The sequence below is a fragment of the Melozone crissalis genome, unplaced genomic scaffold, assembly GCF_028551555.1.
Source record: "Melozone crissalis strain CALT ecotype California unplaced genomic scaffold, PUWL_Pcris_2 ptg000198l_1, whole genome shotgun sequence".
In the NCBI taxonomy this organism is placed as follows: domain Eukaryota; kingdom Metazoa; phylum Chordata; class Aves; order Passeriformes; family Passerellidae; genus Melozone; species Melozone crissalis.
In genome coordinates, this window is record NW_026535962.1 from 1970219 (window position 1) to 1996771 (window position 26553).

A 26553-nucleotide genomic window follows, 5' to 3' on the forward strand; every position below is an offset into this window, starting at 1 on the left:
GGGAACAAAGATTGCCCATGGGGATAGAGGGTCTGACACGTCTGTTCCTGCTGCCTTCCCTGTAGGGGCCAAATGCCTTCCAGGGAAGGCAGGGGTTCTTCCAAGGGGAGGAAGGGAAAGGGGTCGTGGATTTCTCTCCACAAAGAAGAGGCACCTGATCCTGCTGAGCTTTGGTGCTGCCAACCTCCTTCTGAGGAGGAATCACAGCTTTTCCCCCATCCTCCAGCTGTCCAACACCAATCCCATGTCTTTCCTTCTAAAGATTGTGCAATGAGGCTGCTGGGCCTGGTGTAATTCCCGTGATGGGCAGAATCACAAATTGAAAGGATGGGTTTGGGCTTTTGTTGCTGTTTTCCCCAGAAAAAGGTGAGTTCATATAATTCCCAGGTTTGCACCAGCTCAGCCAGTGCGCAGCTGCATGCCCAGGCAGAGCTTCTGCAAAGTGAGAGCTGTGAGCTCACAGGATCTGTGTGATAGGAGCAAATTGGAATTTTTTATTTACATTAGACCCTTCTCCACATCATGAGCTGGCAGAGGAGCACGGAGTAAGCTCAGCTTAGCGCGTTCACACTTCCCAGCACAGCTGAGTTTGCTCTTTTAATGGGCTCCCTGGCCTCTACTGAGGATGTATTTGCTGTTGCCAACCTGACAAACAAATCTCAGCATCTTGCTGCTGCTTTCTTGGATAAATTGGGAAGAGCGAGGTGAGCTTTGGGTACCTGCTAAGGAAGAGGGTTCCTGAAAGAAGGATTAGTGACAGGACAAGAGGATAGATCCTCATGCAGTGCCAGAGGAGGGTCAGGTTGGACATCAGGAGGAATTTCTCCATGGGAAGGGTTGTTAACATTGCAAGGGGCTGCTCAGGGAGGTTTGGAGACCCCATCCTTGGGGTGTCTGAGGAAATCTGGATGTGGCACTCAGGTAGGGATCAATAGATGGTGTTAAGAGAGATTTCCCAGCCTCACTGACTCTGGAATTCTGTGATTCCTATCGGGAAGGCACAGCTCAGCTCTTTCAGCTTCATGCTCCTCTAGAAACCTCCTTCTCCCCACAGGTGCCATTCCTGAGGGACCACGGCGTGTCCCCCACCCCAGTGTCACACATCCATCACCTGCCGTGGCACACAGCCAGCACCTTCAGCACCGCTGCTCCATTACCTTTAATTAAATTCCAACATGACGCCACCGTATTTCAGCCGCTTTCATCGTTTTCTTTAGCGGCGGCGGCAGGAAAAAGCAATTACTGTTCATCACAGCTGTGCCAAAATAAATTTACAAGTCAACGCTTGGGTTTGCTGTTTTAGGTGTGGGGTGTGGAGGGACGACCCCCCTTCCCAGGAAATATTTCATGGATCTGGATCCTGGTCCTGCCTGAGGTTCTGGCAGAGCTCAGCAACTGGGCAGTGATGATGGAAACGCATGTGGGGGTGGTAGGGAAAGGGACATTTTTTGGGAGAATGGCCCTAAAAATGTCAGAACATCAGTGTGAGTGAGGCGGGAGCTGCTCCACACAGCGATGGGGGACAACCCATCTTCAACACTGGCTCGTCGCGCAGATGAGGCAGCTTTCGCCTTTTGCTTTCCCCATTTCTCCTGCTTTTTCCCGGTCCTGAGGGACCAGCAGCTCCCACTCCGCACTGCTCCCTCAGAACCCGGAGCCCGCACCCCCCTTGACCTTCTCAACATGGCGCCCGCCCCCCGCGCCCTTTCCCCACACGCCCCCTGCCCTTCCCAACATGGCGGCGCCAGGGGCCCCTCCCAAGATGGCGGCGTCGCTTCCCGCCCGCGGGGCGCTTCCGGCGGGGCCTGGCGCGGCCATGGCGGAGCTGACGGACGCGGAGCTCCGCAAGGAGTTGCTGGCGCTCGGCTATCGCCCGGGTCCCATCACCGCCACCACCCGCAAGGTCTACATCAAGAAGCTGGGCTGCCTGCGGGCCGAGGTGGCGGCGGCCCGGCGCAGCGGCCGCACCGCGCCGCCCAGCCCGGGCCGCTCCTCCGCAGGGCCGCCGCAGGCCTCGCCCTCGCGGCAGCGCTCCGGCTTCACCGGCGCGGCCGCGCGTGAGAGTGAGGAGGAGGACGAGGAGGAGGAAGAGGAGGAGGAAGTGGGGCGGCCGCCAGCGTCCCGCTGGGGGACGTCCGGGGAGAGCGGCGGGCAATCCTGGGGGGACCCACGGGGGTCCCCGCCGGGCCGGGCCGGAGGCATCAGGGTTGAGGGCGGCTCCTCCCGGGACAGCCTGGGGAGGTTGAGCCCTTCGGATCAATGGGGGACGACTGTGGAGAGAGGTGGCGGTGGGCTGGGGGCATCCCTGGCCGGGCACGGGGGGTTCAGCTCCCCCTCGCAGTGGGACACGTCCATAGAGAGGAGCGGGGGCCTGGGGGCGGACAGGGCCGGGGCGCTGAGCTCTGCGTCCCACTGGGACACATCCAGAGATGTCGCAGAGCACGGCCGGGGGCTCAGCCAGGGGCTGGGGACCACCCTGGATGGGTTTCGGGGCTCCTCACTGCAGTGGGGCGCCTCAGAGAGGAGTGGGGGGCTCAGCAGTGGCCTGAGACCCACCCTGGACAGGATCCGGGGCTCAAACTCCACGTCCCAGTGGAGCCCCACTGCAGAGAGGAGCGGGGGGCTCGGCAGCCGGGCGGGCTCGGGCTTGGATGGGCTTGGGGGGCTGAGCTCCACACCCTACTGGGGCTCCTCGGCGGGCTCCAAACCCCTTCCCAGCGAGGAGAAATCCAGGGGCCACTGGGGCACATCGGGAGGGGGAATTGGCTCCTCGGCAGGCTCCAAACCCCTTCCCAGTGAGGAGAAATCCAGGAGCCATTGGGGGACATCGGGAGGGGGAATTGGGGCGCAGAGCTCCCGGGGTGCCTGGGACACTGCGGGCGAGAGGAGGGGGCTCTCCTCCAACAGCTGGTGGAGACGGGAGAGCGAGGTGACCCCCAGCACGCAGTGGGGCTCCTCGGCGGCCCCAGGCAGGTTCAGCAGCCTGTTCAGGAGGGGGAAGGAGGACCTGGCTGCCAGCGTTGGGAAGGAGGCAGAGCGGGATGCGGGCAGCAGGGCTGGGGGGCTGATCCGGCGCTTCCCGTGGCGGGCAGCCGGCGATGAGGGGCACGGAGTGACCCCACGGACGGCCCTGCTGCGCTCAGCGCCCCGGCCCCAGCCCGAGGGAAAGGGGAAAGGCTTGGAGTATTACCTGTCCCAGTTCCTCTGCTTCGCCAGCTTGGTGCTGCTGCTGATTTTTCTGGGCATCCTCGTGGTGAAGATGGCTGGGTCAGGCTGGCTGGACGGGAGAGAGGAGAGGTGTACGTGCACTGGTTTAATTCTCGTTTAAACTTTATTCCTCACCTGTCTTCCTGCTTTGCCTTTACTGCTTCCATCCCCATCACATTTATCATTCTCATTGCCATAACCTGACATCTCTGTTTCTGTCCCTTTTCCCATCTTCCCTTTCCTGTGGGGAACCTTGTTAGTCATGGGAAGCAAATCACGAGTTTGCTTTTTCCAAACGAGTTTGGCCTTCAGTCCCTCAGAGCCATGGGGTTTATGTGGAGTGCCATTCCTGCTGGCCAAGGATGGATTTTATGGTGTCACACGAGGTCTGTGTAGTACCTGGGCTGTGTTTTTTATGTTCCCTCTGCCAGCACAGCCCTTTATTCTGTCCAAGGGGAAGTTCAGCAGATCAATTGGGTACTTCAGGTGTGGCAGAGTGTGTCTCTCTCTTCTGTGAGAAATGAAAAGGGGTTTCCCCAGCTGGAACAGCTGGGAATGGGGATATTTCAGGCTTTGAGCTGAACAAAGAAGGGTTTGGGAGCTGTTTTGGGAGGGTGCTGGTCCTGACCCTGGGCACACAGTGCCCTTGGTGTGGGTTGTAAAGCTGCTGCATTCGCAAAGCTGGGATAAAGCTGCCCATTGTCACTGGATTGTCCCGTTCCAGCCGTGACAGGAGCTCTGGAGGCAGGAGTGGTGCCCAGGTTTGGGTTGTGCCAGGAGCTGTTCAAGCCCTGCAGAGCCCAGAGCTGCCATCAGCCCTCCAGGGGGGTTCATTTCCCTCCCTGGCTCTGCTGGGATATTTCAGGTGACCCTGGTGGGCAGCAAGAGGCAGCACTGGAGTGTAGAGATCAGCATGAAGCTTCTCAGACAGGAGCTGTTCAAACATCCAGCCCCAGTTTTCACTCCCCAGCTGAACACATTCATCAGCTCCATCCTTGGGGTGTTTTTCCTCCCAAAGCAGCTCCTGGAGGGGCTCTTTGCATCTCCAGGTGCTGCCACGGGGAGATGAACAATAGCACAACCAGGCTCTAAGTTGAGCCTGCTTTTAAAAAGATAATTATTTTCTTGATCAAAGCTCTTGTTTGCAGCCAGCTAACTCACCCTCTTCTCTCTCCTAGTTAATCTCTTGCCTGTGGATTGTGACAAAAGAACGGATGATGTAAGCATTTATTTATTTATTCTCAATCTTGTGAGCTCTCACAGAACAGTGATTATTCCAGGTAGTCTGTTCCACCCATAACAGCATCACTGTAAAATGATTAGTTCTGTCGTTTTACAGAAAAATAGGGACTTGATGAGTTGAAATTAATGGGCCAGATGAAGTTAGGAGTGTGTATGAGACTCTGAAAGATAAAAATTTAAATTCCCAATTACGTGAATCAATTTCTTTTTGAACAGTTGTACCAGCAGTGTTATTGGTTTGCAATAAAGCTGTTTTCAGCTTTAACAGTGCAAGATTTAATCAGCTAATTCCCTGGGCTCCACTGGGGAGTGCCTGCACAGCCCTGCTCCCTCTGTCAGGATGGAATTTTGGAAAAGCTGGGGCTGCCCCATCCTGGAGGTGCCCAAGGCCAGGTTGGATGGTGGATAAAGTGGCAGCCTGGGATAATGGCAGGATCCTTTCCAACCCAAACCATACCAGGATTCCCTGTGCTGGTTTGGATGGGATATTGGGAATAAATCCTTCCCTGGGAGGGTGGGGACGGGCTGGGATGGAATTCCCAGAGAAGCTGTGGCTGCCCCATCCCTGGAAGTGTCCAAGGCCAGGCTGGACAGGGCTTGGAGCAACCTGGGATAGAGGAAGGTGTCAGGGGTGGAACTGGATGAGCTTTAAAGGTCCTTTCCAACACAAACATTAGGAGGGAGAAGGTTTTGTGTTGGATTCTGAGTTCTGTGTGCTGGGAAGTTCTGGAGGTGATGGACCCATCTGTGGTGGGTCTGAGGCTGGTGCTGCAGGCTGGGCTGTGGGTTGGTGGCACTTCACAGAACCCCAGAATCCCAGACTGGTTTGGGCTGGAAGGAACCTCAAAACTCACCCAGAAGATGATCAGGGTCACTTGTTCCTGGCACATTGCCCTGCTCAGGAGATGTGCCTGGAGCTGTGGTGCAGGACTGAGCGGGACTGCAGTGCTGTGGTTCTGTCTGGTGTTTGAGCTGCACTCCCATGTCACTCCTGATGTATGTCCCTGTCCCTGTCTGTGCCCTGCAGTTCTGCCAGGCCAAGCAGAAGGACGTGGTGATGGCCATGCTGCACGAGCTCTACAATTACCTGTCCGTGCAGGCAGGTGAGTGCCAGCACATCCCCACCCTGCTGAGCCTGCAGGAGCTGCCTCTCCCAGCCCCTGCTCGCTCCTGTGCCACTCTGGAGGGGTTTATGGAACAGGCAGTTCCCTTTGAGGACTGCTGAGGCAGGCAGGGAATAGGAAAACAGGGAAGGTGGGTTTATTTTTGTTCTGAGTGGTGCCTGGCTGATGCACTCCTGTCACCCTGCCTGCATGAGTGGGCCTTGTTTGTGCTTGAAGCGTTGGGAGTTTCAGGTAGGATTGGTTGGGTTTGTTATTCTTTTCTACCAACAGCTTGAAATTGTCTTCAGGATAGAGGCAGGAGTGTAAACTGATGTGTTCTTACACATGAAGTGTCCTAAGAAATTGTCATTTCTGCTGAAATGTGGCGGCAGATGTGTGAGTGCCTCTCCTGTTCCTCACCACAGAGTGGGACAGGCTCTCTGAGACGAGGAGCTGACCCAGCACAGTCCCTACTCCAGGAGTAAATCCAGCCCATCACTGCTATTTGGGATGGTGTAGGCTGCTAGAAATCCACTGTATGAGCAGGGACTTTCAGCAAGATTCACAGCAGTGGTAATCGGTAAAAGGGCTTCAGTTCCATTTTCTGCATTTCAGACCTCAAGGCTGAAACCTTTGGATACTGAAGCTGCACTGAATTCCTAAATCTTTTCAAATCTGACTTTGGATTTCCACCAGATTTACTTAGCACATTTGTTTAGTCAACTTGGTGAGGCAAGATTTAGAGGATTTAGTGCCTTGCCAGCATTTCTGTGCCTGGGTTGGAGGCAGAGCTGTGATTTCAGCTCCTTGGAGGCATTTTGAACACTAATCATTAGCTCCACACCTGATACCTGGTGGCAGCTGTGGTTTCTGTGCTCTGCAAGGGGCAGGAGCAATACTTTCCCCCTCATTGTGTGTTCAGCAGCTCTGAAGTGTCAGCTTTGATTGCCCTTATCCAGCAGCAGCTCTGAAGTGAGAGGTTTGATTGCCCTTATCCAACCTCAGTGCAGTGGCTGAGCATTTTATTAATAGTCATCTGATCTGCCTGCAATATAAATCTCATCCTGGAATCATTTTGCTCAGGGCTGGGGCTGATAGGAAAGGAGAGCATTTCTTGGTGTACTTTCAGAGCTTTTTTTACAAACATGATTTTTTTATTTGACTTTTCTTACCAGGTAATTTTGAATGTGGAAACCCTGAGAACCTAAAAAGCAAATGCATTTGGGTTAGTGAGGTGAAGGATCACGTGCTGGTGAGTGGGCTCTGAGCAGCTTTGTTACAACCCAGTGCTTAGTCTCTTATAAAGCAATAAATAATAGACACTAAAACAATTCACCATCCATTTTGCTTCCTCATCCTGCTTTGATTCTCTCCCATATCTCTCACTTCCCCTTTGGCCAGTCCTGTTCTCAGCAGTTCTTTTGAAAATCATTTTCTCCTCCATCTCTGATTTCACCCCCTGTAAATCTTAATGGTTTGTTGTTTCACTGGAGCCATCAGTCTTGTGCAAGCAGAAATTTCCCTGGATTGAGGGGCTGGGCAGAAGAAGGATTTTTCTCTACTGCAGAGTGTCAGGAGACAGACTGCTCTGATCCAGCATTCCATTTCTTTCCTGGTAACCTGTCAGTAAGATTATGTTGTATTTAGTGGTTAGCCCTAACAGCCTGGGATGGTGTTATTTCACTGAGTGCTTCATGCATCATCTCCCCAGTCAGAAGACTTCAGGCCAGGCAGATCTTCAGGCTTAGTTCTCCTCCCTCCAGTTTGCAGAATCCTGATAAGAATGAACCTGGGTTCAGCCCCTATGGAGTGAATTCTCCCACTGCTGTAATGAAATTGTGTTGGTCAGTATTTTAAATGAATGGTGAGCTAATCTGCTTATGGCTTCCTTTGCACAGAATGTAACTGGCAGCTCCTCACAGAAGTTTGAAGCTGCCCTGCACTGGATCCTGAACAGCAACAAGGATTTGGGAATTTGGTGAGCAGAAACCCCCTGTGTCAAAGTTTGGGATCTGCTGATACTGAACCACAACAGGGATTTGGGAATTGGGCGGGCAGGAGCCCACTGTGTCAAAGTTGGGCATCTGGGGCGGAATTTGGCAGGGTCAGTGGTGCCCTTCAGCTCCCAGAGCTCGTTGGGCTGCAGCAGGGGGCTGGGATTGGCTGTGGCTGAGCTTGCTGGGCAAACTTCCGAAGGAAAAGCACAGCCCTGCAGCAGGGTGGGATCTGGGCTCCCTCCAGGAGTCTCATTCCAGCCCAGGCTGTGGGACACAGGTGAGATGGAGGCGGGAGGTCAGGGCTGCTTGTGGCCATCAGTGGTTGTGCTGTGCCTCCTGTGGAGCGCTCCTGGTGTCCTCCCCATGGTCCTGTAGAGCCCACAGCTCTTCCTTAACTTGCCCACGAGGTCACTTTTGCCAGAGTGAGCAGCCATCATCACCTTCCTCTGGGGAGCGTGGGCTGCCTCCAGTCTGCTCTAAAGCCTTAACAGTTGTTTGCATTTGCACGTTGCTAAATGTGTCTGTGATTAAGTGAATTGCAGCAGTTGTGGTGCTGGGGTTGGTGGGCAAGCTTGCTGGAATTCCCAGTGCTCCATTTGCTCTTAAATATTCCTGCAGCTGCTGCTGTGATCCACGGATCAGACAGCATCTGCTGCTTTGATTCCTGGGCTGTGCAAATTCCCAGGACGGGGCTCGGCTTCCTTAGGGGCAGGGCTGCATTTGTAGGTGGGCTGGGATGCAGAGTTTTCAAATTTTGTGTTTTTATACTCCAGCACATTTGCAGTCAGAAGCTGTGGGATACAATATCCTCCCACTTTTTATTTTGTTAATTAGCAGCTCTGCTGGCTGGTCCCCAAACAGCTCTGCTTCCCTGGATCCAGCGTGGCAGCATCCCCAAACCCTGCCCCTGGCATTTTTAACTACATGAGATTATTTTTTAGTTGCTAGTCTGAGATGCAGGACTGAAAATGAGCTTTGCACTGGGTGATTCTGCTGCATGTTTTAAATATTTCCGTGGAATTTGGGTTGTAAATAAGACCAAGGGGTGGGAAGCAACTGTGTGTGTGCAGCTCCTGCAGAACCCAGAACCAGCCAAGCTCTCTGCAGTTCCTGAGCTGAGCACCTGTAAATTAGCAAACCTCTTTGTGTAATGGGCTGTTCATAATTAGGAGCTTAAAAAATACAGTGCCCTTTGTTGCATTCCCCTGGATGTGCTGCCTGTCCCTTGCACCCCTGGGTGCCTGAGTGCTCTGGGAATGGCTCAGTGTGCAGTGAGCCTGGCTTGGGAGCAGCAGTGCTGCAGGGAGGGAGCTGAGGGTTCTGCAGGGCTCTGTGCTGGTGCTCTGCCACTCTTGGAGCTGCTCCTGCTCCCAGCCTGGCTCCCCCAGCTCCCACTGCTGGGGCTGAGTACGGGCTCTGACTCAGGGAACGTTTCCATCTCTGTGCTGGGAGGTGGGAATCCAATTTTGAGTTCAATCTTGTGCACGCTGAGAGGGGCTGTTAGAGAGGCAGTGCAGGGATACTCAGCGTGCCAGTGGGAGCTGCAGGATGGAGCCACATCCATCCTGGAGCCACATCCATCCCTGGCTAAACACCAGTCCCCAAATGTTGTGGCAGGAGGCTGTGCCTGGGTGTGGGGGCATTTCCTGCCAGCAGCTGCATCCGCAGCCTGGTTGTTCTCCTTGATTAAAGACTGCAGTTGCAGCCTGCTCTCTTCAGTGAGATTTTCTTCCTCTTGCCATCAGGTTGAAAGGCAGGGATCTGTCAGAGCCTGTTTCCAGCGTGGAGGAAGTGTTCTGCCTGGAATCTGCCCACCCCCAGATGGGGCTGGGCTGCCGCTTCCGCCGGGCCGTGGTCACGGCCATCATGAACCTGTTCCTGTTCTTCTGGTGTAAGTGGCTCTTGGGGCTCAGCTGCAGGGATGAAGCTCTGTGATCACACATTGCTCAGCCATAGGAAACACCTAACAGAGGTGGAATAAATCTGCTGATGAGTTAATGTCTAATTAACCTTTGTTCTGGCAGCACAGGAGACCCACAGCCCTCCTCTTGTGCTGTGAGTGCTTAAAAGTTGCTTTAAATCAGGCAGCTGATGAGCTCTCTGGGTATTCCTCAAGTGCCCATTATTATGGGCTGCAGAATAAGTGTGTTAACTTACCTTAAGGAGTCAGTTTTTCTTTTTTTCTTGCTCTAAGCTCCCAAGTCCTCCAGCCTCTTTAATAATGACTTGTAGCATTTCAGGGTTGGAGGTTTTATTGGAATAGTCTGTCACGCCTCAGCTGAGACAGGGGGTTTTACCCAGCGAGGTGATAACGAGAGCTGTGTGACTGCAGGAGTTTCTAATCCAACCTGACAGGGAGGGGGTGACAAGGGACAGTTCTGTTTATTGCAGACACTGAAATCCTACTGGGGGCATTGTAAGTGCTAAACCTTCCATACACATCCCCTGCATTTTGGGCTGCCACTGGAGCACCAGGCTTTATTTCCCTATCCAGCAGCTCTCCAAACCTGACAGTCTTCCAGAGTGATCCTTGTAGGGGAGGCCTCTGACAAAGCCTCCTCTGGGATTTGCGGACCTGGGGTCCTGTGGTTGTGCTGAGGGTTCTTTCCTGAGGGCAGCTCCATGCTGAGGCTTTGCCACCACCTCATCCCACACCCACAGGTGCTCCTGTGCTCCAGGGGGGCAGCACCAAGGGGGTTTTGGGGTGCAGCTGCACTGGGGAGCAAAAGGAATCACTGGGATTCAGTTCCCAGCAGCCCTGGGTCACGGTGTGAGAACTAAAACTGCATCCAGCAGGCACACAGCTGCCAGTTCCTGAATCCCTTTGGTTTTATTTTCCTAGGTCTGATAACCCTTTGGGGCATCCTGCTCTACCTCCGCTATCGCTGGCGCAAGATGGAGGAGGAGGAACAAGCCATGTATGAGATGGTGAAGAAGATCATAGGTAGGAGCTGTGGGAGCACAGGGAGCCCTGCTGTGCTCCTGCAGGGTTGAGCCCTCACTGCTGTGTCCTCCTGTCCCCCAGCTGTTGTCCAGGACCACTACAAGGAGTGGGAGCGGAATTTGGAGCGTTACCCCTACGTCGGCATCTTCCACGTGCGGGACAGCCTGATCCCTCCTCAGAGCAGGTGAGCTGCCCTGGGCACTCAGGAGGGCTGGAAGCAGCAGGGTGGGACTCAGCACAGCTCCAAAATCAATCCCTGGAGCTGCTGGAACCTTTGGGTTGGGAAAGGCTTGGGCACAGCTCAGGCTGTGCCTGCACCTGGTGCAGATCAGTGTGCCAGCCCCAGGTAGGTACTTGGTGCAGGGCCACAGGTGGGTTGTCACCTGTGCAGTGCCACAGATGCATTGTCCTTGCTCTGTTCAGCAGTACCTGGGTTTGGTTTGCTTGGACCTGGAGCTTCAGCTGTCCTCTGCTTCATCTGCTGGGTGTCTGGTGCTGTCTCCTTTCCCAGCCATCCTGCCTGGCTCTCCAGACCAGAGCAATTCCCATGAGCTGAACAGGATATTGGGGCTCCACTGCAGTGATTGTGTGCCTGGAAAGGGGCCAGGTTGAGTTACACAGCTGGGAAGGGAGCTGGAGTGAAATGATTGGGTTTGGTGTTTTCTCAGGTTGGGTTTGGGGCTGTCTCAGACAGGAGTTGTGGTTGAGCTCATTGCTTTGTGGGTGGTGGGGCTGCAGGGCTGGATCCTTGTTCTTTGCTCCATTTCTGCGGGGTTATTTCTTGTGTTTTGGTTAAATGGAGCTGCTTTGTCCTCCTGTGAAGTGTTAAACATCCTCTCTCTGTACCAGAAGCGGTTCTTTTTCCTACAAGGGATGACTGCAGCTGTTTGAGCCATCCCTGGTGTGAGATGCTCAGGACAGCTGGATCCAAAGCTGGGGTGAACATCAGGGTGTCCCCCTGGCTGAGATCTCTGTGTGCAGGACAGGGGAGGGTGATTTGCTCATCGAGTCCCTTTGCAGCACAAATTGAGGCAGAAATTCAGGGCACTGACAGAGCCTCTCATCCTCCCCCCAGGCAGGATTTGTGTGGCCATGCCCTGGTCTGAAATCTCTAAACCAGGGTTTGTTTGATGCCCTTTTCTGCCTGCACAGGGAACAGCAGGCAGCCAAATCCACAGGACCAGTTGCTGCAGGCACAGAAGCACAACCAGCTCGGGATTCTCATTTATTTTCTTGCTGTTCCTTGCAGAAAGAAGATGAAGCGGGTGTGGGAGAGAGCCGTGGATTTCCTGGCCTCCAACGAGTCCCGGATCCAGACAGAGTCACACAGGGTGGCAGGGGAGGACATGCTGGTGTGGAGATGGACTCAGCCCTCGTACCTGTCGGATTCTGAGCACTGAGGGCAGCAGGAGGAGCAGCAGCAGGGTGGGACATGGACCCTGTGCAGGCCTCAGGGCCCTCACTGGTGGTGGGAGGAGCAAGGCCTGGCCCAGGCTCTGCTTGCTCTCACTGCTGGAACTCTCCAAACAAACACGTTCAGGGCAATACTGGCTTGGAAAGAAGATGGGCTTGAGCTGGTGGGAAGCTGGGATTGCACCAAAGTGAGCCTTCCACAGAGACCTGGCTCCCGTGGCAAGCAAACAACAACCTACAAAGAATAACTGCACACCCCTCTCGAGGGCTGGGGGTGCAAAATTTGACCTCAATTCTGCAAAGGCCAAACTGGTGGCAGAGTCCATCAGGGAATGTGCTGAAAGAGAACATTTCCCATGGAAACATTAGGGTGGCAGTTGCAGGCACGTCTTTGTTTGCATTTGTTTTTATCAGTGCAGAGACAATGAGGAAGCACTTGCTGCTTCCCAGCAAGGAAAATGTTTTGTGTTGGCTTCATCCATCCAAAATTGGGAGAGGGGGAATTGGGTGAAATGGGCCTGGAGAGAGGGGGAGCCTGACGTGCCTTGGTGGTTTGGGCTGGGCTGGGGGGGGTGGAGGAGAGTTTGTGACCCTGTTACACTTTTAAGTCTGCAGTCTGTGTGCTTTTTTATTTTTTGGGGGTGTGGGGTGGGAATTTGGGTGGAAAATAAAGGATATAGGAAGCTTCTAAAGGCGCTTTCCTGTGGTTGCAGCTCAGGAGTGCTCCGTGGCTGTTCAGAGCAGCTTTGGGAGGCTCTGAGGTTTGAGCTGGGCAGCTGCAGTGTCTGTGTTTGTGTCAGAGCAGGGAGGTGCCAGCTCTGGGATTGTCGCTGTTCCTGCAGCCCCCTGTGGGTCCCAGGAGCAGCCTGGCTCTGTCCCAGCCCTGCTGCATCGTATCTGTGTCTGTAATCACTTGGTTACTTCAGCTTCTCTTTCTGTCCACTGAAGGAACGTTTGTTTCCCAGGCAGTGGCACCAGAGTGTGGCAGTTCAGGCTCAGCAGAGGAGCTGCTGCTCTGCTCTGCTCTTCCAGGGCTCTGCAGCAGCTCCTGAGGCTGCAGGACCCAAATCTTTGCTGGCCTCGGGCAGGAGGAGGTGCAGAGTGAAGCCAGCAGGGATTTGAACCCTGTGGCCCCTGGGTGTTGCTCTCTTGAGGACATCCTGGGGCTGGATGCTCAGATTGCTCCTGTCCCGGGCTCTGGGCTGGCTGAGGGCACAGCCCTGGGCAGGTGATGCCACTCCAGGTGTGTTCCTTGTGCCTGCTCAGCTGGCAGAGCCTGCACCTCTCCCCACGTGGATGGAGTTGAGCTCTCCAGGAGCAAAACCAGGAGATCTTTCCCATTAAATGGGGAATATCCTGCATGGAGGGGGCTCTTACCCCAGATTTTTGGCTGTGGGTGTTTGGGCAGGAGACTCAACAGCTCTCCTAGGCAAGGACCAGCCCCTTGCACTGCAATAAATTGGGAATAAAGGCAACCTTGATTGTTCCCACATGCATAAAGATCACTGCTGCCAGAGAAATTCTCTCAAACACCGGTGCCTCTGTTCTTAAACCTTTTTAAACTCTTGGTGGGATTTGGGGGAGCTTTTTTAACCGTCCAGAAGTGCAGAGTCAGGCATTGCTGTCATCCTTTTTGTATTAAACCTGGTTTTGTAGAACAAACTTCAATGGCTTGGTGCTGTTTCTATGTTCCATTTAGCTCTGTAAAAAATCAATATCAAAAATAAATTTATTACCAATCATTTACTACTTTTATTTGTGCTGAGACATCACAGACTGGCCCAAGTGCTTTTGCTTGGATCAGGTCGAGTTGCAGCTTCTCCCAAGCTCTGAGGTGTGGCAGGAGTGGTTCCCCATTGTGTGACTTCTGTGGAAAGGGGTGACTCAGTTTGGATGAATTCATCTCATCCTGTGGCTCTGGGTGACAAAGGGGATTTCCAGTGGCACAGGAAGGGGGTGGCTCCATGGCTCCATGGCCAGCAGGAGCTGCCTCCTCTCTGCCTTGCAGTTGTTGCTGAGATTTGGGAACAAAAGGGAGGGAATCAGTGCAAGGCTGGTTCTCCTCAGGCCCCACGTGCCTGGTGGGATGCTCTCACCCAGGTGAGGTTGCTAAGTTACAGCTGGAATGTGTTCCAGGTTAGGAAATGGTGCTGATGGAGCCATTCCCTGTGCCAGGGGCTGTGGCTGTCACCCCCACCGTGTCCCCTGCTCCATCTCCTCTCTCCGGGCTGGAGCAGCCCCATTCCATGCCAGACTGGACTGGGAATTCTGGCAGTTTTCCTGGGTTCTGCCCCCTGCCCTGCTCCCCTCCCAGCCCCACTGCCAAGCAGAGCTGCTCAGGGCCCTTTCCCACTTTGTTGCAAAGTAAATTTCTCTAATGAAGCACATTTCTATAAATAACTCATCCACTGGAGCTGCTGCACCCCCTCCCTGTCAGGGAGGCAAACGTGGCCCAACGAGGGCTCTGAAACGAGCCCAGCTCTTCATCTTTCCCTTTCCTGCTTCCATTTAAAGCCCTTCCCACGGGATGTTGTTCCTGCTGCTGACACGACAGCTGATGCTGCACCTTATTGATGGGCACGGAGTCAGGGCACGGGGCCAGTTCTCCTGGAAAGATCAGGGGAGCTGGGAAGCCAGGCCTGGGGAATCTGGGTCTTTCTTTCATCCTTGTTTGATCCCTCTGCTCCTCCTGAGCTGGTTTCTCCCCTCCACTTAGTGGGGATTTCCACACCCTCCAATCCTTATCCCAGCTGTGGGGTTTTCCTCCCCAGCATTTCCCCCATGGGAGCCCCAGGGCTGGGCATGGCTGTGCTGAAGTCCCCAAATTCCTGCTGGGGCCTGGGGGTGAGAGTGGGCACTGTCCCCTGCTTGTCCTGGGTGCTGCCCAGGCTGGCTGTTCTTGTGACGCCCTAAAAAGCACCTGGATCCCGTTTTTATGGGGTGCAGGGGCTGGCAGGAGCCCTGGCACTCGCTGTACAGGACAGGGGGGACAGGCTGTCCTTGAGGATGGCAGCAGGGGACAGTGTGGCCCTGGCAGGAAGCTCTCTGGGACTTTTCCATTCCCATCGCGGCTCCCAGCTCTGACGTGTCCCTTTTCCCGTTGGCAGGGCTGGAGCTCTGGATCCACACTCACCTCCTGCCCAGCTTTGGGCAAGCCCCAGCCTTCCCCTCCTTTTGCCCACACCCTTCCTTTGCCACAGAGGGGGTTTGGTGTCCCCCAGCCCCTGTCACCCCCTGTGCCTTTCCTCCTGCATCCCCCTGGGTGTTTTGGGAGCTCTGGGAAGCTCCATCCCTCTCCCAGTGTCAGCCCACTCTGCAGGAGGTGACAAACCCGAGCTGAGGGGGGGGAATTCCCTGGAAAACAGATGGACACAAACAACTCGGCGGTTGTTTTCCTGGAGAGCCGATTTCCCAAGGCAGCCGGGGCGTGCAGCCGGCTCCTCTCGTTCTGTTCCCTTCCCCTCACACGCGGCTGTGCCCTGTCCCGGCCAGCCTGTCCCTCCCTAGCACAGCCCCCTGGAATGTCAGCTGGACATTCCGGGCTCCTGCCAGCGCCGCCGCACTCGGGCCATGCCCAAATGTTCCCTCATTGCTCCCTCTGGAGCCGCAGGCAGAAGCAGCGAGAAGCCCGGCCCAGGCAGCCCCCGGCGGGCACCGGCAGCCCCAGGTGAGCTCCGGGCTGCGTCCCAGGGCACCAGGGATGGGGCAGGGTGGGCACGGCTTTGGAGGTGCCTGGGAGGGTGGCAGGAAGGTTCTGGCTGGTGGCAAGGGACGGGAGCAGCAGGGACAGGCGGCATTTGGGGCTGGAGGGAATCTCTGCAATGACCATGGAGCTGGTGGCTCTCGGTTCTCCATGGTGGAATGGCTGGAGAGTGTTGGGCTGGGAGGAGGGGAGGGAGGTGCTGTGGGAGGCAGAGAGTGGGCATGGGAGTGAGGGAGCATGTGCCCTTTTCTGCAGAGTGTGGTGGCACCAGATCCTGTGGTGGCACCGGATCCTATGGTGACACCATGTCCATGGTGGCACGCTGGGTTCTCTGGTGTTACTGTGTCTGTGGTGGCACTGGGTCCTGTGGTGGCATTGTGTCTTTGGTGGCATTGTGTCTGTGGTGGCACCATGTCTGTGGTGGCACTGGGTTCTCTGGTGTTACTGTGTCTGTGGTGGCACCAGGTCCCAGCTCTGGGGCTCCATGCAGGGCTGGTCGTGGCTCCAGGTGAGCTCCAGCACTGGGAGCTGTGCACACACAGATCTCAGCCATGTGCTTTTCTTGCCTTTTAATGAAGCAAAGAATCTGCAGAGCAGTGCTTGGAACCGACTCTGGAGCTCTGGGATGCTCCAGGAGCAGGGAGGTGACCACGAGGGGTGACACTGAGAGCACAGGCCTGTGCACAGAGCTCTTGTTTTTAGAGGGATTTTGTATTTGAATATTCCTGGGTGTTTCTGGCCTGGCTGTGCATTCCCCTGGGGCCACACGAGTCCTGTTTGGGGTGGGATGGGATGGGGTGAATGTGGTAAGTGCCACTCAAAGATTAGAAAATTGAACGAACCCAGTTCCCTTTGGCTCGGTTTGGAGCTGGGACAAACAGCCTGTTTCACTGAGACTCCTTTGACATTTGGCCCTGCCTGGGAGCAGGGTGGGAGGTGACAGTGCCAGGGGAGCAGCGTTGTCCCCAGCACTGGGACAGAACTCATCCAGCCCTGGCAGGAGCAGGGATACCTTCCATGGTTTCCCCAAATCCCCATCCCTTTCCTGGAGAATGGAATATTTCTCCTCTATGCAGAGGAATGTTCTCCATATCCTCCTTCCCTGGTATTTCCTGGCTCACCTCCACCTGCAGCACCTGAGCTGCTTTTCCTTTAGCTGGGGGAAAAACGCTGACAGATTCTGGTTTTTCTTGGAGGCTCTGGATTTATCTGTAATTCTGTGTATTTTTAGTGACGTAAATATCTCCTGGCATTTGCGATACCTTGAGCCAGTGGAAGTGATTTATTTCCAGTGTCTTGTTTCAGGGGAGCTCAGTGTTCACAGGAACATTTATCTGCTCCGAATGGATGAGCTGCTTCCCAGCAGAAACTCCCAGAAAAGAACCTCCTTCTCCTACTGCAAAATCCTGCTCCGAGTTTTGCTTGGGAGAAAACATTTGGGAGCTTTATCAAATTGTGGATGGTTTTTCCCCATCTCCCTTCTCAATGCTAAGGTTGCCAGAGCTGTCAGGGGGTTGTGGCAGCAGAATCTGAGCCTTGGACAGTCTCAGAAGCAAGAAAGGATTTAAGTCATGTTGTTTCCTGCTCCAAAGAGGTGTTATGACAAATCCGCTTGCTTTTGGCTTTTCTCCTTCTTTTTAAGGATGGGAGGAAGGGGGGGGCAAAGCCACACAAAACAAACCACAACAAACCTGCGGCTCCCGAGGCGGAAAATCCTCTTTAAAAATTGCCACAACTTAACAAAATGCTTTTATTAACGCCCAGGAAAGCTCCGAGGAGCCGCTGGAAAGCGCTGGGCTCGGGGGCCTGGCTTTGTTCCTTGGAGAAAGGTAATTGTAGAGCAGGAATTCCTCTCCCAGGAGGGATAATGGGAGGGGGAAAACCCCACCCCGGCGGAGATAAAGCAGCGTTGGGAGGTGGGAGTGGCTCTTCCCTGCCTTGAGCCCACTCCATCGCACTGCTCCAGGTGGGGAACAAAGCAGGAACCTGCCCCAGGTGCTTCTCCCTTGGGGTTAATCCCAGCAGGGGAGATTTGAGCATCACAGAATATCCGAGTTGGAAAGGACCCAGAAAGATCCAACTGCTGAGCTCTGGATCCTTCCTGCAGGATGGGAATGCTCCAGCTCCAGGGAAAGCCCTTCCCACAGAGCTCTGCCCACCCTGGGAAGCTCCAGGTGCCTCCAGGAGGTGCCACCACCCCTGGCTGCTGCACAAGGAAGGATGGCAGCGCTGCCCGGGTCACATCTGTCCCCTGGGGCTGGCAGGGGTGGAGCTGCTCAGCTGGCAGCACATCCTGGAGGCTTTCCTGGCACAACTGGATCTTGCAAAGGCATCCTTGTCCCCTGCAATGGGGTTCTGCTGGCAAAAATGGGGTGCAAAGCTCCCCCACAGGCTGTGCTGAAGGTGGAGCAATCAGGAGAAGGGGCCTGTGCTGCCATGGACCCCTCCTCAAATGATGATTTTCATAATTTTTTCCCATTCCTGTGAGTCTGGGATGTGGAGTGTCCATCTCTGGTATGAAGCCAGCACCAACATCAGCTCCTTTTTGCCATCCTTGGTGCCTGTGGGATTCAATGGATTTTAATTCCTGATGTCCAGGAGCCATCCATGGGTTTCCTGTGAGGAATGGAGAAGGAGCAGGTGTTGGTGGGTGCTGCTGCTGGGGATGCACCAGGGATGTGCTCTGTGGTTTTCCTACACTGCTGCCTTAGAGCTGAGACTTGCTGTCAGAATCAAGGAGGAATTTCTGGAATCAGGCATGGATGGATGTGCTCTGTGGTTTTCCTACACTGCTGCCTTAGAGCTGAGACTTGCTGTCAGAATCAAGGAGGAATTTTGGGATCAGGCATGGATCCATTGCTGGGGGAAGGATGGAAATCTGGGTGTGAGCCCTGTGGGTGCTGCTGTGACACATCCACATCCCCTGGTGTGTGTCAGCCTGGGAAGGAAACGCTGCTGCTGCTGCTCAGGGGTTCAGTGACAGGGAATGTCCCAAACTGAAGTTTCTCTGGAAGCTGCAGGATTGTTGCTCACCCCTCCTGCAGTGTTGAGAGCAAGGGAGCCCCTGGGGACTTGCAGGGGCTTTGCAGCAGCTCTGCTGTGTGGGGAATGTCCAGGGAAGGCCTGGCACCATCCTGGCACGGCCTGGGGGACAAACTGGGGGTGTTCCACAGCATCACTGCAGTGTGTTAATCCCCGATCCTGCTGCCTTGATGAGGTCACTGCTTTGATTCACAGCTCTCCTGATCGCTGTCTCCTGTCCCCAGCAGATCAAAACTGGGCTTCCCTGGACTCTCTGTGCCAGCCCCTGGGCACTGACAGATCCCATCCCACCCAGCTGCTGGGTGACCCTTCTCCTCTAATTCCTTCATTCCCTCTGTTTTGCAGATTCCATTGGTGAAAGGGCAGCGTGGAGGAAAACCCAGCGTGGGGGGAACAGCAGAGTGGGTGAAAGCTGGCCCAGCCCTGCCCGTGCCAGCCTGTGTTTGCCAGCTCCGTGTGCTGCTGCTGAGGGGTCTGCAGCCCCCTGGGCTGTGCCTGGCACCATGGTGGGTCAGAGCCCTGCCGAGCCCAGGGCTGCTGTGCTCCTGCAGCCCTTCGTGCACCAGGTGGGAGGCCACACCAGCATGCTGACCTACGATGAGCACACCATCTGCAAGCCCCTGGTGTCTCAGGAGCTGAGCTTCTACGAGTCCCTGCCCCTGGCCATGAGGCAGTTCACGCCTCAGTACAAAGGTAAGGGGAGCACTGAGCTCTCACCCTCCTAAAAAGCATCCCCAGCTGCTGCAGTGAGGCCTTTCCAGGCACTGAGGGTTTTCCTCTGAGTTTTCCCCATCCCTGACCCCCTTCCCAGCTGAATCTCTCAGCCCCTGGAATGCAGCACTGGGAGAGCAGCACCAGCATTTTTAAAAGACATCCTCCCTCCCTTCTCTTTCTTATTCCTTCAGTATTTTCTGCTTTTACTGCCAGGCTTGTGCTGCTCATAAAGCTCCTGACCCTGGCTTTTGGGGGAGGCGAGAAGCTCGGTTGTCACGTAAAAACTTAAAATATCTCTTGGTCCTTCGGCGTTACAGCAAAGAGCTCAGTCAGCCATGGCTTCAGTGTGCTTCCAGCCCAATCTCTCCCTTTCCCAGAAAGTCAGGGGCCTCTGCAGATTTATGGGACAATATTAAAAAAAAGCTTAAGGGAGAAAAGTTTCCTCTGAGTGGTTTCCTGTGGCAGGAGCTGGGGTTTGGTGCTGCAGCACTGGGCCCTGGCTGATAAAGCTGTTAAACAGTCCCAGTTTAACCAGTCCAGGGGTGCCCTGGTTATTCAAACCTTTGTGTCTTCTCCTATTTCAAATCCCAGAGAATTTATGATGAGGGTAATTAAAGAGCAATTCTCCAATCTGGCATTGGGCTCAGAGGTTTATTCCTCTCCTGGCTGTCCCAGGCAATTAAAGAGGTGGAACACTTTCCTGTGAGGATGATGAGGGGGATGATCCTCCCTCCATCCCCCATCCACACGTATCCATGTACCTCATCTCTATTTCTGGGCTGTGGGAACGGCCCTGGGACCATTATGCAATGGTCACATTCTGTGCAATGGTGACATTCTGTGTAATGGTGACATTCTCCACAATGGGGATCAAATATCATTCAAGCTTTACTCCAAGCCTGCGGCTTTTCCTGCTGATCTCACCCATATCAGGCACTTTGGTGACCTCAGGACCGACTTTTATCCCCTTTGAAGGCTCTGCCTTGTCCCACTTGAGCTCCCAGGGGATGCTGGGCTTGTTTTCCAGCCCAGTTCTGCTCAGGTTCCCAGCGCCCTCAGCCGTAGATGAATGCGCTTGTAAACACAAAAATAAACCCACGAGGGCAGAGTTACAGAGTGAAACCTCCTGAGAGCCCCTGGATGCCACCAGTGTGGTGACAGCACCCAGAAATACCCTCTGGCTCCTGGCTGGTGCCGGCAGGAGGGGCACTGGGGTGTCAGTGACACCAAAGGCAGCACAGACAGGCACCCCAAGGCTTTGCAGAGATGTTTGCCCACTGCAGCAAAGCAGGAGCTCTGGGGGTTGTCTGCCACACACAGGTCATGGCAGGACACCTGCAAACCCCCGTGGAATCCCCCCAGGACACAAAAAAGCACTTTCCAGGCTGAGCTGTAGGTTTTTTGAGGACTGAATTTCCAGCTGGGAGGAGGGAGAGGATCACATTCCCTTCCAATTTAACGCTCGCTTCTCGCCTTTGAAAATCTCCCCATTAATTTTCATATTAATGGCTGATAGTTAACAACTCTTATTTTCACGCTATATTTAAGTTTTTTTGGGGCCAGCCCGTCAGCACTATGCAAATGAGCACAGCCCTGCTGACTGCAGGCAGGAACTGGGACAGTTTTTAAGGTTATGGTGTTTGCAATCGAGGGCTCTGGTCGCCTCCCCGTGACTTTTTAAAATGGAAAAGGCTTTGATTTAGGGAAAGACACGCTGGTTTTTGTTTTTTTTTTTCCATGCCTACATCCCCTGAAAATGTGAAGCAGTCATCCAGGCTGAGAGGAGATTTGTTTGCTCTCAGAAATATGGATTTTTTAAAGAATAGGACTCAGGGAAAAGGTAATGCTGGAGCCTGAGCAAGATGGAACTCCCTGAGCTCACCACAGAGGGCTGGGAGGGCTAAAAATATTCTTTTTTCCCTGAATGAAGGTTTGCAGCCCCTCAGCTCCCTTGGCAGAGCAGCCTGGGTAGATTTCCCCCCATTTCTGTGTAAAGTCAGCCTGTTTAACCCAGCCTGTTCACAATAATGCTGATTGTACAGCAGAAGGGACCAGGAATGACTTGGGGAAGGAAAAGCACCCAAACCCAAGGTTTTACGGTGCAGGACCTGAGGAGGGATGGGCACCCCAGTCCAATGGGGGTGGCTGCAGGGACAGTTCAGGTGGGGAAACCCCTGAGGCAGGCACAGGAGGCAAAGCCTCTGCTCGGTGTTTGCTCTTGGAATGGAGAGAAGGGGCTTTGCACCTTTGTTTGCTTTGGCACCTTTGCTTGGGAGAGCAGAACTGTTTGTTAAACTGCTGAGATCATCTCCCCACGTGCCCAGCAGACCTGGGGAAGATGCCCTGGGTACAGCTGGATCCAGCCCAGCTCCCCATGCCCTGAGCTGGGCTCTTTCCAGCGCTGCTTTTGCTGGTCCCACTGCCCTGTCCCTGGTCCCTGTCCTCTCTGGGAGCTGGCCGCTCCCCAAGCCCCAAATCACAGAATGAACCAGGCTGGAAAAGACCTTTGAGATCGCCAAGTCCAACCTAAACCACAGCACTGAGTGCCCCATCCAGCCTTTTTTAAACACATCCACGGTGACTCCACCACCTCCCTGTGCAGACAATTGCAGTGCCCAATTTAATGAAGAATTTTATATTTTTTTCAATATTTAACCTAAACTTCCCGTGGTGCAGCTGTGCTCTGATGACACCCTGGAGCGTGGGGAGGCTCAGGGAGCCGTGACAGAGCTGTGGGAGCAGGGCTGGCGTTATCAGCCCTTCCCAGAAAGGTCAGAGTCACTTGAGACGCGCAGCCAGCCGGCCCCGTGCCAGGGATGGGCTCGTGTCGGGCTAAATCCGTGCTGGACTGGCTGGCATTTGAGCCCTGTGATTCCTGTCAGAGTCAGGGAAAATTGCAATGTTCAAATGCAGGATGGTGTTTTAAGCATTCGGGGTGGAAAAAAATAACCTCCGGGCACAGTCCTGGTCCTTTGAGGGCACAAAAACAGGATGGGTGACACTCCAGCCCCCCGGGGGATATCTGGGTGCTGGTTTTGGTGCTGGGGGAAGGACGTGGCCATGACAATGTGTGGGCAGCACTGCCAGCCCATGGCCATGTCTCTGCCCTGCTCCCAGGGCTCTCCAATGAAAAGAAGCAGTTGGCACGCCGGGTGTCCTTGGAAAATGCCTTGTCCCCAACCCTCCCTTTGCCTCCTGCCAATGAAAAGTGTTTCCAGCCTTGTGCTGTCTTTAAAAAGCACTTAAATCCCTTGTGATAAATAAGCTGGGAGCTCCTGTTCTGGACTGGGGGGCTGTTCTGGGTCACCTGGGGCACAGCAGAGCTTGGAGGGGTGAAGGACAAAGGAATGTGTGGTTCAGAGGAGGCAGATTTCAAACTGACCCTTGAGAGGGGGAACACTTGAAAATCCTGAGAGTATTTTCCAGGGTCTCAGCCTAATGATGCTTTATTGGGCTTGAAATCAGAGTGGGATCAGTGAAAGGCCACCAAAACACCAGGTGGTGACCAGGCCTACATGATACTCTATGGGCTCATCTCTGTCTCGTTTGTTCTCCCCTCTGTCCAGGCATTGTGTCCGTGCACCTCAAGAAGGACAGCCTGGGCAACCTGACCCTGATTGCGAGCCCTGGCCTGGGCCAGCCCGACACCTGCGGCCGCCTGGACAGCGCCGGGGGTGACCCCGCTGTCACCTTGTGGCACAAATGCAAGTGGAGCCACACCCAGGTCACCAAGACCTTCAAAGACAGGTGAGGGTCCCTGCAGTCCTCCTGGTTGGCATCTGCCACTTGGATGGGGTTGGGATGGGGTTGGGATGGGTTTGGGATGGGTTTGGTCGGCCAGCTGTGGGTTTAGGGCAAAAGGACCCAGCCAAGGTGAAGAACAGCAGAGCCAAGCCCTGTGTGTGTGGTTCTGCTCTTCCCTGGTGTGGGGACAGAGTGAGGCGGATCTGGGATGTTGTTGTTCAAATATCTGCCTCAAATTCTGCTCTAAACCCCATTCCTTGGAGCACAGCAGGCTCCAGGAGAGGAGAGGCCATGGGAGAACAGTCACTGAGCATGGAATGTCCCTTTGCTGGCAACAGAGGGGCTTCAGTGCCATCCCATCCCACCCCATCCCACCCCATCCCATCCCACCTCAGGGAAGAGCTCTCCCAGGAAGGCACCCAGTGCTCCCAGCCCCTCTGCCCCACAGAGGTTTTTTGCAGGACATCCTTCATCCCAAACTGGTTCAGAGCAGCCCTGGGCCACCCAGGACTGGAGGTGGAAAATCCCTGCTGCCTTTGGAGTGATGGGAGTGGTGGAGTTGGAATGAGCAAGACCAAGGAATGACCCCCAAGGAGAACAGATCTTCTCATCACTCTTTCCCTCTCTCCCCTCCTTGGAGCCAGCCTTTCCAAATTGGGAATCATTCCCATTGTTGGACCATTTACCTGTGCTGTGCCCATTAGGTGGATAAATAGAGATCCCTGGCAGCTGGGGCTGTGAATGGCTTTTCAAGGGAGCCAGCACACTTTAAATTATAATGAAAGAAAAGTATTGGCAGGCAGCAATAGCTGGCTTTCTGAAAATTACTGTTATGGAGTAACAAAGGATCTCTGCAGGTTGGGTATGATCAATATGGTTCCTTTGAGAGTCCCTGAAAATCCACCTTATCAAGTTTGAGGCTCTACAGGAAAAGAAAAAAAATAGGGAAGAGAATATTCTCCTCTGGAGCTTATAAACCTGACGTGTCCCTTTGTGTGCTTTGTCTAGCTGCCCTGGGAAGATGCTTTTGAGGACAGACCTGCAGTACCACACAGATTCCCTTTTGGAGGATGCAAATGGGAAGCAGACAGAAAGGAAGAGCTACAACCCCTGGGGACTGCACTGTCACCGGCAGCACCTGAACCGCATGTCCTCCAAGCACAACGAGAACAAACTGCATCGTATCCTTTCTCCTCCCTCCCCTCCAGCACAGCCCTGGCTACAGATAACAGCTGGGAATCAGTGTAGGGTTTATTGCAGGGGAATGCATCCCATCCTTTGCACAGACTCTGGGAAAATAAGGAATATTCTCTGTTATCTTGTAAAAGAAATAAAAAAAGAGAAAGAAAAAAAAAAAACCATTTCCCATAAAGAGTTCTCAGCAGAAGTCAAAGATCCCCTTGGCATACATTTAAAAACACAACTATACAGGAATTAGCAGCTGCCTCGCCTTTTATTTTCCTATTACACTTCATTACCCACCAGTCATGTGAGTAATAGAGTTTAACAACTTCCCCCACCCACCGGAGCGAGCTCAGCACCTAGGGAAGGTGTCAGAGTGACAGCCCAGGGCTATGGTGTCACTGGAGAATGGAGCTGTTGGGGCTTTAATTGGTAGGGCTGTAGTACAGTAAATTAACTGGAATTGGCAGCGAGAGGCCCATAGCAATGACACGTTGGAGAAATTGGCTGAGAAAGTCTCATTACAGTTGTGAGCTGCTCTGGAGAGTGTCAGCAGTTGCTTTGATTTAAGGCCTCTTTCAATTAGAATTTCAAAGTATTGGGTTTCCCTTAAGTCACGCTCAGAGTTTCTCCTGCTGGAAAACGTGGTGTCCAAGTACAGCTACCCCTGCATCCTGGACCTGAAGATGGGCACTCGGCAGCACGGGGATGACGCCTCAGAGGAGAAGAAAGCTCGGCACATCAAGAAGTGTGAGCAGAGCACCTCAGCCTCGCTGGGCGTGCGCATCTGTGGGATGCAGGTAAAGCCTCCGTCCCCTCTGGGTGTTGGTTCCCCCCTTGGTTCCTTGTTTGGAACCAAGCTGGAATCTCCAGGGGCTCTTGGCTGGTGTGAATTGAAGGAGTTTTATTCTCTTTTCGCCCTCAAACATGGGCTGTAAAAAGTGGCAACTTGTGGGAATCATTAAAATCAGAGGGGTTTGGGAAAGCTGCAAAAGGCAGGTCTCAGAAACAGCAGAACTGCGTTAGAGATAAACGATAGCCTTAAGATTTGTCAGCAGATATATAAGAAGTAGAAAGTAAGGACAAATAGAACAATGGTTTGTGTATTGTTTTGTCTGACCAAAGTGTGTCAGTGTCAAGTGTTAACTACCAAAGTAGTTATATAAGTTTAGAGTTAGGCACTAATTTGGCAGCACAGGATTTGAAAAACAGAAAGGCTAAAATCTTTATTCAGTGTCACTGGCAGCTTGGGAAGTATCCGGAAGCTTGGGCTAATTGGGGTGTTGTTGGTTATGGTCTTGGGATAGGGTTGGTTGTGGTGGTGGGGCTTGCTATAGGGCGTGTGAGGCATCATTTGTGAATCCCTCACAACTCAGGATGATTTCATGGATTATTCCTCCGTTCCCTTGCAGGTTTACCAGGCAGACACCGGCCATTTCCTGTGCAAAGACAAATACTACGGGAGGAAGCTCTCTCCGGAGGGATTCCAGCAGACCCTGCGGCAGTTCCTGTGCAACGGGAACCAGCTGAGGACGGACCTGCTGGAGCCCATCATCCTGCGCCTCAAGGCCCTGCTGGCCGTGATCAGGAAGCAAAGCTCCTACAGGTTCTACTCCAGCTCCCTCCTCATCATTTACGACGGGCAGGAGCACAAGGAGGGTGTGGATCAACACCTCCCCTTCCCAAAAACTCACAGCACGAACCCCTCCAGGGTGGATGTGAGGATGATAGACTTTGCCCACACCACCTTCAAAGGCTCCAAGAGCAACCCCAACCCCACCTCATACGATGGGCCGGACCACGGCTACATTTTTGGCTTGGAGAACCTCATCAAAATCCTTCAGAGCCTGTTGGAAGGGAAGTGAGAATTTCTGTGATTTCCTAATGACTGATGGCCCTGAAAATCCCTCCTGGGGTCGGCTGTGTGGGACCCTCCAGCCGCTGGATGTGGCACGGAACGAGCACGGATCAGTCAGGAAGTGCTGAAAATTTTCCGTGTGGCGTCACTGAACTGAAGCGTGGAAAGCAGAGAGCTGGAAGAATCTGCTCTCTCTGCCATCCGTCAGAAGATTTATTCTCCTTTCTGGTTTTACTGCTGTCCTTGATTTATTTGTGAGCCAAAGAAAGCATTACTTGGGAAGAGTCTTAATGATAAACCAGGAGATGCTCGCCCCGCAGCCGAGCGGGAGGAGGGGGTTTGAGGCAGGAATGAACAGATGGAGCTTCCATTTGGAGCTTCCCTTCCTGCTCCTGCTCAGGTGG

General features: G+C 53.9%; 2 protein-coding genes across 2 annotated transcripts; both read left to right on the forward strand.

The window, feature by feature from the left end:
- Window positions 1-1816: 1816 nt before the first annotated feature.
- Window positions 1817-13634, forward strand: LEMD2 (LEM domain nuclear envelope protein 2). Its single transcript, XM_054294029.1, has 9 exons — window positions 1817-3299; window positions 4386-4426; window positions 5477-5552; window positions 6728-6804; window positions 7451-7530; window positions 9295-9440; window positions 10392-10493; window positions 10575-10677; window positions 11743-13634. The coding sequence occupies exons 1-9, from the start codon at window positions 1817-1819 to the stop codon at window positions 11891-11893; spliced, it is 2259 nt and encodes a 752-aa protein (XP_054150004.1). The 3' UTR covers window positions 11894-13634.
- A 1842-nt stretch (window positions 13635-15476) lies between these two features.
- IP6K3 (inositol hexakisphosphate kinase 3) lies at window positions 15477-26156 on the forward strand. The gene is made up of 6 exons (XM_054294032.1): window positions 15477-15573; window positions 18997-19344; window positions 22932-23112; window positions 24118-24290; window positions 24916-25091; window positions 25704-26156. The coding sequence occupies exons 1-6, from the start codon at window positions 15477-15479 to the stop codon at window positions 26154-26156; spliced, it is 1428 nt and encodes a 475-aa protein (XP_054150007.1).
- Window positions 26157-26553: the final 397 nt, after the last annotated feature.

Excerpts from the sequence above, each read along its gene's own strand:
- LEMD2 (XM_054294029.1), top strand. The coding sequence starts at position 1,817 with ATGGCGGAGCTGACGGACGCGGAGCTCCGCAAGGAGTTGCTGGCGCTC. Across the intron at positions 4,427-5,476 it reads GTGACAAAAGAACGGATGAT|TTCTGCCAGGCCAAGCAGAA; the intron begins GTAAGCATTTAT and ends TGTGCCCTGCAG. Across the intron at positions 10,494-10,574 it reads GATGGTGAAGAAGATCATAG|CTGTTGTCCAGGACCACTAC; the intron begins GTAGGAGCTGTG and ends CCTGTCCCCCAG.
- IP6K3 (XM_054294032.1), top strand. The coding sequence starts at position 15,477 with ATGCCCAAATGTTCCCTCATTGCTCCCTCTGGAGCCGCAGGCAGAAGC. Across the intron at positions 15,574-18,996 it reads GCGGGCACCGGCAGCCCCAG|ATTCCATTGGTGAAAGGGCA; the intron begins GTGAGCTCCGGG and ends TCTGTTTTGCAG. Across the intron at positions 23,113-24,117 it reads ACCAAGACCTTCAAAGACAG|CTGCCCTGGGAAGATGCTTT; the intron begins GTGAGGGTCCCT and ends TGCTTTGTCTAG.